This window comes from Vanellus vanellus, assembly GCF_965231255.1.
Source record: "Vanellus vanellus genome assembly, chromosome: 15".
NCBI lineage: Eukaryota > Metazoa > Chordata > Aves > Charadriiformes > Charadriidae > Vanellus > Vanellus vanellus.
Genome location: NC_138920.1, coordinates 8,952,758 through 8,962,496, shown reverse-complemented (window position 1 = coordinate 8,962,496; position 9,739 = coordinate 8,952,758). Strand labels below are relative to the sequence as shown.

Genomic DNA, 9,739 nt, shown 5'->3' with positions numbered 1-9,739 from the left:
GAACACAGTACTCGAGGTGGGGCCTCACCAGTGCTGAGTACAGGGGGACAATCGCTTCCCTAGTCCTGCTGACACACTATTTCTGATACAAGCCAGGATGCTATTTGCCTTTTTGGCCACCTGGGCACACTGCCAGCTCACATTCAGCTGGCTGTCCACCAACACCCCCAGGTTCTTTTCCACCAGGCAGCTTTCCAGTCACTCTTCCCCAGGCCTGTAGCACTGTGTGGGGTTGTTGTGACCCAAGTGCAGGACCCAGCACTTGGCCTTGTTGAACCTCATACCATTGGCCTCAGCCCATCGATCCAGCCTGTCCAGATCCCTCTGTAGAGCCTTCCTACCCTCAAGAAGATCCACACTCCTGCCCATGTTGGTATCATCCGCAAACTTACTGAGGGTGCACTCAATCCCCTCGTCCAGGTCATTGATAAAGGTATTAAACAGAACTGGCACAAATACTGAGCTCTGGGGAACACCACTTGTGACTGGCCGCCAGCTGGTTGTAACTCTACTCACCACAACTCTTTGAGCCTGGCCATCCAGCCAGTTTCTAACCCAGCGAAGAGTATGCCTGTCCAAGCCATAAGCAGCCAGTTTCTCCAGGAGTATGGTGTGGGAAACAGTGTCACAGGCTTTACTAAAGTCTTGGTAGACGTATATGCTATATGTCTGCAAAATCTTAAACGGTGAGTAAAGCATGAACAGTGATTAAACTCTATTTCTTGCAATACTAAACTTAAGGTGCAACCAAGTAAATTCTCAGGTCTGGAGCAAAAGGAAGGATTTTTTTTTTATAGAGTACATCATTAAATGTGGAAGTAGTTGCTAAAGGATGCTGGAAAAGACAAAAGTTTAAATGTGTGCAAAAGTCTTCAGGAGCATTCATTGGGAAATAGCCCCATTGGTGGCTATTAAAAACAATGGTCCAGATACAACCTCTAGCTCAGGGAATCCTTAAACTACCTTGAGCCAGGTACGTCATACACAGGGATTGAGTGCCAAAATTGTTTTGGGGAACCATATTTCAACTGACCTATTGATTTCCTATGAGCCCTTGGGCATTTCTGTACTGCTCAGTGAAATGCTGAATCGAGACAGTGAATTTAGGGTGCCCCGTGGACATCATGTACCAGATCTGGAAACAGTATAACTGTGATCATATGAGCATATGATCATATGAGCAATAGCTATGTGATGCCTGGCTTTCTGCAGCACATACTAGCTCATATGCAGCTCCACACAAAGCTCACTACCAGCTTTAAGCTTCTCTTAAAGTTAGCTTGCCATACATGGACTGTTCGAGACCCATATTCACCAAAAGATCCAGACAAACCACCTTGAACACTAACATACAGGAACTTATAATCCGGCAGCTCTTTTAACACAGCAATGAGAACATACACACAAAAACCTAGCAGAGATCAATACAGGAAAGTAACATTCAGATATCTTGTCTCTTAGATGCACGCTGTACCCAAAACTCTTTATTGTCCGCACGCTTTTCACCACAGAGAGGTTCAATAAGCTGTGAAACTGTGGTGTACTAAATTCCACTGAAAAGCTGTATAAACATTTTCATAAATCAAAGCATATGAGGCTGGAGTTTATTTAGCACCACAAATAAATAAATGTATGGGATTGGTTCATATAAATCATATATATAATGTGTGCACAGACAAAGGGTCATGCTAAACATGTAATGCACTTGAGCCTTTGCCATCAAGTCACTTTGAGACTAAGCATGAGTGGCAACTTTTTGATAAGCCAGAAACAGGGATTTGATTCAAAATTTCCTAAAGTTAGCAGAAAGAACATCTGTTAACTTCAGCCAACTTCAGGACGGTATGCTTTTGCGAAGCCTGATAAACAGTCCTTTCAGAAAGGAATAACAATAGTTAAAGGAGAATAAAAAGACAGTGGGCAAGAGGCAGGTGGGTGATTTATCAGATCTTCCTTGCTGAGGCTGAAGGGTATATCAGTATAAACAAATTCTACAATCACTCTGGATTTCTAAATTTTATCCTACAGCAAATAGGGTCCCAATCACATCCCACACAACTTTCTGGGAGCTTTCCTATAGCCTTCAGCAGGCCAACAGTGAATAAAGTTTTCTGCTACAAGAGTGAATATAGACAGTATGTAGACAAACATGTAATTGATAATTATTTTCTTTGGTATTTTGATACCATGTAGAGACCTTACCACCTTGGTGCTACTGTGGTAGACAATGTACAAATATAACAGGTCCAAACAAATTACAAGAACATGTAAATTAATTGCATCTTCACGAAAGATGGTGAATTTCATGGTAATTGATATGTCAGCCTCCTGATAATTGACTCCCTGACTGTTTTACAAAGTAGCAGCATTTTTTGTTTGCTTTTGATGTTCTCACTTAAAAACAAATATTGGCAGTAAAAATTCTCTTCATAACTGAACAGTAGATGTAAACTACTTCCTTTTAAAAAAAATTAAAAAATGAAAAAGAAGCAAAAAGAAAACAAGCTAGAAGGAACGTATATTCCGTTGAAGCTTCATTCAGTTAACACACAATATCCCTTTAAAAATAAAAGAGCTTACTGGCTAATTACAGATTTTTGTCTTTAAAATGAAAAGCCATGCTAGCAACTAAGAAAATATCAATTCTAAAGTAAGGATTATGTGTATGTCTGAGATAATTTGGACTTTACCAAAATGAATTTTTCTGCAGCTAAAAGAAAACCATTTCTAAAAAGAATTTAAAATCTCCCTTTAATTTCAATGTAAACTTTTTTCTTAACATTTTATTCTTTCTAGTCACAGGTAGCATCCTTTAAAAAATCCTTACATATTAATGCTTCTAATGCTGACAATAAAGCTAGAAAAGTATTTTTAAGCAATGTAGCTCATCCACAACATAAACAAAAAGGCACACACACCACAGCAGTTCCGGCATTGCTCAGATAACATCCTACTGATTCTGTGACCGTCTCCTATCGCAGCATTTGGTATGGAAATGAAATTATTTTAAGACTTTTGAGGCAAACATAGGAGACAGTTAACAAATTAACAACTTTAACACTAACAACTTTCTCATACAGCCACAGGGTGGGGGCGTAGCTTTGGGGATGCTGATTTTTCCTAGCAGAGTGTATTGTTATTTAAACTCTTAGGATCTTTTAGAAGAGAGTCTTGCCACTTGTCCCAAACAGAAAAAAAACATCTGTGATTTTTAAAAAGACATCAGTTGGAGACACACTGACTAAATAAATGAAAATACTGTAGTGATTTTCAGAAGAAAATGAAAGATTAAACATAAACAACTTGAAAGAAAAACAGTGAATCTGACCTTCTGAAGATTTTGCTTCTTTGTCCTTGTCTCAGGCCTGCCCTGTGGTGCTCTACTATTTCCCTCAGTACAGCTGAGATCTGCATAAAATCCAGAATTATCTGTTGTTATTCCCTTCCTCTCCGTGCTTTTCTCTCAAACCCCCTACATTCAGGGACACAAGAGCTTTCCCACGTTTTTCTTCCCATTTTGAGCAATCACGTTTCAGACTTAGAGTGAAGGAAACGTTTCTCACTGAGGAGGTTGCAGCAAGTGGTATTACAACGTACCACGAGAGTCATATTTGTGAAGGTGCACGTTGTGCACCTTGACCCAAGGCTGCATCATAAGGAGATGTGGCGAAGTCATATATTATTGTTACTTGATAAAGACAACTTCCACACCGAGGACTGAAAGCATCTTAGATATTTCCTTTGTACCGCAGACGTGCAGCCTGCTGCAACTATGTCTTGACCAAAGACCTGTTTATTCATTTCATGTAATATGATATCCATGGAGCCTGAATCGGACTTTAAGATGACAATTGTGTGTGTTGGACTGCCATCATTTTCTCCTGAACAGAAAACTTAATGAGTAGAATAAAGGAGATCAGTCAAGACAAAAAATAAAATCACTGTTAAGTTAAAATACTCAAAGAGGTATTTTGTTTTAGCCTGAGGAAGATGACGATTTATTACATTATTTGTGTTAGTGTTTAAGACTCAGCAGTGTTAGGTTAATGGTTGGACTTGATGATCTTAAAGGTCCTTTCCAACCTAAATGATTCTATGATTAGATAAGTGTCTCTATCCTTACATCACCTAAAAGTTCATATTAGTATAATTTTTAAAATTTCCTCTTGAAACTATTTTTTTTTAATTTAAAATAAATAAATATTTATTTGTAGTTTGAAGAAAGCCTAGCAGCTTTCATATGGTGTAATGAAGACGTCTGGGAGAATCTCCACTGCTATGAATCAATTTAGCTTTTTGGAAGTCATTGGGAGCAGCACCGTCTTGAAGGACTCAGTCTATTTTTGTGTGCAGTTTACCCCGTTAACCCCCACACTTATGCCCTGCACTCACTTTGCACAAGCAGTTACAACCAGCTTTAAAAAAAATAAATTTTGATTCATGGCAATGAAACATATTTGTCATATCTATTCTCTGTTGGCACAGAAGTCTGCAGTAGCTTATTTGTGCATATTTGTGTACATTCTGGTGTGTGTTTTCCTGTATGTACTTCTGTGTACGAGTTGTGTTTGTATGTGCCCTGCTTAGGGGAGGGGGGTCCGTAGACTTGGGTGCAATTCTCTGTAGGTGCAGGTAGCCGTGGCGTGTTTATCTCCCTGTGCAGTGTTAATGTGGTGTGTGGGGGTGTGAGCCCAGTGCCTGGGTGTGCTGTGAATGTAGTGTGTGGGGTGTGCGTCCGCTGTGGCGGGTGCAAGTGCATGGCGTGTGAAGTGTGTGGGAAGGGGAGATGTGAGTGCAGGGTGCGTGGGGTGCATGTGAGTGCGGTGGCTGAGGGGTTGTGTGGGTGCGGGGTATGTCTTGGGGGGGAATGAGGGAGCGCGGGTGCGTGGTGTGAGGGGCAGCGGGTGTGAGGTGGGTGTGATGGGTGTGTGTGTAGGGGGGGCTGAAGGAACGTGGGTGTGAGGGAGTGCGAGGTGTGAGGTGTGTGTGTGAGGGAACGTGGGGGTGAGGGGGGTGTGTGTGAGGGAGTACGGGGTGTGAGGGGTGTGTGAGGGAACGTGGGTGTGAGGGGGGGTGTGTGTGAGGGAGTGCGAGGTGTGGGGTGCGCGCGTGAGGTGAGGTGATGAGGGAGCGCGGGTGTGAGGGGTGCGTGTGTAGGCGTGAGGGAGTGCGGGGTGTGTGTATGTGTGTGGGTGCGTGTGAGGGAGCGCGGGGTGCGAGGGCTGTGCGTGCGTGTGCGTGCGGTGAGGCGATGAAGGAGCGCGGGTGTGAGGGGTGTCCGTGGGTGTGAAGGAGTGTGTGTGTGTGTGGGGTGGCGAGATCGCGCTCCCGCCGCGCCGCCCCGCCAGGCCCCTGCCCGCCGCTGGCCCGGCTGGGCCCCCAGGGGCCGGGCTCCGCCGCCTTCGCCCTCCCCGTCCCGCCTTCCCCGCCCGCCTCTCGCCCCCCCCCCCCCCCCCCCCCCCGCCTCCCCGCCGCCGGGGCTTCCCTTCCCTCTTCATTCAGCGCTGCCTCGCCGCTGAGCGCTAGCCGCGCCGCTACCCCGGTATGTCCCGCAGCCGGACTCCCCTCAGCGACCGGCCCCTGTAGCGCCTCCACCCGCGGGCGAGGCAGGGCCGAGGGGGCGGCAGGGGGAGGGGGCCGTTGCCCAGCCGCGCCGGACACCGCGCGGCGATGGGGGGCTCCTGAGGCGGCGGAGGAGAGCGGCGGGGAAGGGGAACGCCTCGCCCCGCGGCCGCCACCATGGAGGCGCCGCCACCGCCGCCGCCACCCGGCGCCCCTAGCACCGCGGAACCCGCCGGCTGCCCCAAAGACACCGACCGCCAGCTGCGCCTCCGCCTCTGCGTCCTCAACGAGATCCTCAGCACCGAGCGGGACTACGTGGGGACCCTCCACTTCCTGCAGTCGGTGAGCGGCGCCGCGGGGCGCGGGCGGGGGAAGCCCCCTCAGGGCCACCGGGGTGGGGGGCTGGGCGGGCGGCCCGGCGCGGAGGGGAGCGCGGAGGGCGGGCCGGGGGCTGCGAGCGAGTCGTCAGCGCTTGGCACAACTTGTGGGAAGTGCCTGGGGCCAGGCCCTCTCTGGCGAGGGGGAGCTTCCTCAGCCCGGGAGGCTGCGGGGGGGCGGGATGGGCGAGGGGCCGGCGTGGGTCGGCCGCGGGCAGAGCGGGACCGCCGCCAACCGCGCGCTCTCCTACGGTGGGGAGAAGCCCTGCCGCCGGAGCGGTGGAGCATCCTGGCGGTGGCCTGGCCGCTGGGCCGGGGGAAGCGGGCGGATGTTTGGGCCTCGCTGGAGGGTGAGAGGGACAGAGCCCGAAATGAATCTGCTTTTCGGAATGCCTCATCGCCTTTGTCGTTGTTGTTTAGAAGTTACTGTTGCACCCACTTGGAAACTCTACCCTTACTGCCTGTTATTTAGAAATAAATATTATATATACATTTTGCTTTAATGGTAAACATAAATATGTGATTGGGCCGGGTGTGTCTGTGCATGTGGAGACAATTATACCCGCCTCTGAAATTATCCACGGACTAGTTCAGAAGTAAAACTCCATCTGGTTATTGCCTTTTTCCTATATAGGGTCTAGATGTGGAATTCATCAGCATACCACCACACTCCTGCAAATAACTAGAAGTGCCTGCAGTAAAAGTTACTAGATAACAGATATGCCATAAAAAAGAAGAAGAATAAACTATTTGATCACACAGAGATCAAGAATCAAAGCGAGGGAAGTCTCTGCAGAGATTTCTAAAAGATTGGACAGGGCAGAAATTCTTTCTGGTGTTTTGCTAGATAAGTACTAAACCTTGATTTCATCTAAATGGGCTTAGACCCTGGGCCCTTTCTGACATGTCTTTATGTCAAGGCTTTTGTTTGTTTGTTTTTTAAAATCAGTTTGTGTTCAGTGTTTTTCAGATTCACCCAAGTGGCAAACTGTCTAGCATAAAAGATAAATGAAAAGGATGTGGTTGCTTTATGAACTAGTCTCTACTTAAATCCTCCTTTTCTCTCTCAAATAGTTGAACTCAGAGTCTTTAATTTCAGAAAGCTTCTGACTAAAGTGCCAGTTTGCTTCCTTTAGAACTGGGATTCTGCCTCAGTGTGAGATTCTTAAAAAAGCTGCAAGTTGCAAAAGTGCCCCACCCTACAGACCAAACAAAACAAAAAAACCCTCAGAAAACTCCTCTGTCCTAAGTACTGAATTTGAGATTTTGTCAACTGCAGGCTGGAATGCACATTCAAGCTGCACATATTTTTAGCTTTGGTTCTTACAGCTAAATGCATTCATAGTGTTAACTAATGGGATTTTCATATATTAAAAAGCAAAACAAGTCTTTTATTTATTTATATTCATAACTTGGCAGTTTTCGTGAGAACAGTAGTGAGTAATATGCCTTAGGTAACGGCAGGAGAAGCTACTGACAGAGTACACTTGGCTGTGTTCTCAGGATGGCACTACAGACACTCAGCATCCTTCACAGTCACGTTGTTATTAGCTGCTAGGTGTAGTCTGGCTGTAGTAGTATCTTGGGCTGTTGATTCTGATAGTGCAGCTTTACCCCCCTATGGAGTTTGTGTTTTGGTAATTACGTTTGAATAAAGCACTGAGGGATAGGATCTTTCCTATCACTAGGCCTTGGTTTGGAACAGCATTTGTACACAGGCTTAACTTTTAGCATGTGTTGAATGTTCACGTGCTATCCTAAATAACGACAGTTTCTTCAATCATTGACCTAGTTCTTAAGGACAGAATCTCTGTACAACTGCATTCGGATATCCGAATGGTGTTAGCACCAGGGAAAGGAGAATGAGGCTCTACTGCAGTATGTGAGGGTACAAAGAGCAGTAGTAGTATGAAATTTTTAAAAATAAAATTTGGAGTGAGAAATATTTTCTGTGTAAGTTTGGTGGATGGCTATAAGTTCATACCTTCTAACAAGATATCACAAAGGAAAGAATTCTGTCATGCCTCCCACATTGGACAGCTGACATGACATGCAAGGATAGTATCATCGATATAGTCACTGGAATTACAGGCAGTTATAGGGCAAAAGTTTTGCCTTATGACACTAACAAAAATAATGCTGTAGCACTGGGATCCTGTCGTCTCAAATCTACTTGGGCCTCACAAATGAAGTCCACTTTACCCCCATTAGTTTGTTTTTCTGAGTGCTCTGACATTACTGTATAGGAACTGCTGCTCCTGACCCATAGGTCTCTTTCTTACCATCTCATGTTCTGTGTGAGTAGCACTTACCCAGTGTACAATAAATGTGAACTATTACACTTTCTGGGGTAATGGACCTGGTTAACACTCAAACGTAGCTGGATGCTGTTAGTTTTTTTTTTTTTATATACTGTACGTTGTACTGAAGTTGATTATACTTCCACATGTTGGAGAAGCAATTTTGGACATAGTGGAGAAAAGACTGCAGTTCTGTTCAGGACAGCTGTGTTTCCCAGATCTTATGGAAACTTCTTCCTGTCAAACATGAGATTAGAGATGTGAGGGGTACAGGTTCCTTTGCTTAAGAAACTTTAATAGCTTTGATAAATAAAGGAAGGCTAAATCTCATATCTTTCAATCATCAGAATGAGTTTTCCCTAAGTAGGATGGGACAGTTGTGCTTTAGAAAAAGGTTAGGTGATGGAATTTGCGCTCTTTGTTAAATATTTACTATTGAAGCCCTAGTCCTCATTAAGTATTCTCAATAAACAATGTTTTAAAAAGCAAACAACTAAATTCTATGGGTTTATTCACAGCACTGAGGTTGCTTGCTAGCAGCAGCTTCCTGTGATCCCAGGTAATGTCAAAGAATCTCTTAAGTATTTAATACTATGGATTTGCAAATAAATTAATGTAACTTTGATTTATTAAGAATATTTTGGTCCTTTTTAGAAGACTAATATGTGACCATGTTAAAGGAAAAGTTTCCTTTTTCTTTTCTTTTTTTTTATATGCTTAGACACCTTTCCCCGCTAAGCTGCAGGGAAGTAGGTTCACTGTAAACATAAGGACTCAATCCTTACTTGCTTTGCATAAAAGACTGTGATCCTTATTTTGCTTCCATAGACTAATAAAGTAGATATCATTAACGTTATAGAACATGGAGTTCTTTTTTCTCACAATAAAAATTGTGCTAGTCACCATGCAAACACTTTGCTGAGTTTCATACTCATTTAATAAAAATGCTCCAGTTGTTTACCTATTTAAATAAAATTTAGTCTCTAGAATCTGTTATGTTTCATACCTCAAGTAATTCTGACAAAAGGAGCTGTATCTGCAAATTTACCTTAGATGTCCCATGTCATTACAGCCAAGTTAGGCTATTCAGTCTGTTAGATTTTAATACATACAGTTAAGATTTTACTTTGTATGTTGTTTGTAACATTTTTATCCCATTGAATTTTGGACACAGGAAGGTGTTCCTAGTTAGTTTTGCTCCTGTTCAGTTTCTGGTCCTCCTGTTCATAGGTCACATTACAGTATTACGTTTCAGAACTGTGAACAAAACCCAGTAGCTCTTCTCTGTGGTTTGTTCCAGATCTCACAAGACAAGATGATTGATTCCAAGGGATATAGCTATTTTTTTTTTTTTTTAAGCAGAGTCTGGATTTTATATTAATTGGTAATACAATAGAGGTATGATACTCACATGCATATCATGATTTTGACAGTCTTCTCCTAGATTAAGCCTCAAAGTGAGGAGTTACCATGCTGAGGGCAAACTTTTCTACCAGCTTA

General features: G+C 44.2%; 1 protein-coding gene across 1 annotated transcript in view; it reads left to right on the top strand.

Annotated features, from left to right (window-relative positions):
* Positions 1–5,739: 5,739 nt before the first annotated feature.
* PREX1 (phosphatidylinositol-3,4,5-trisphosphate dependent Rac exchange factor 1) overlaps positions 5,740–9,739 on the top strand; it is a gene marked incomplete at its 5' end in the record, with an annotated part of 169,837 nt that continues 165,837 nt past the window's right edge. Inside the window, one exon of the mRNA XM_082491124.1 lies at positions 5,740–5,904. Within this exon, the coding sequence (XP_082347250.1) occupies positions 5,740–5,904 (165 nt within the window). The remainder of the gene's footprint in view (positions 5,905–9,739) is intronic.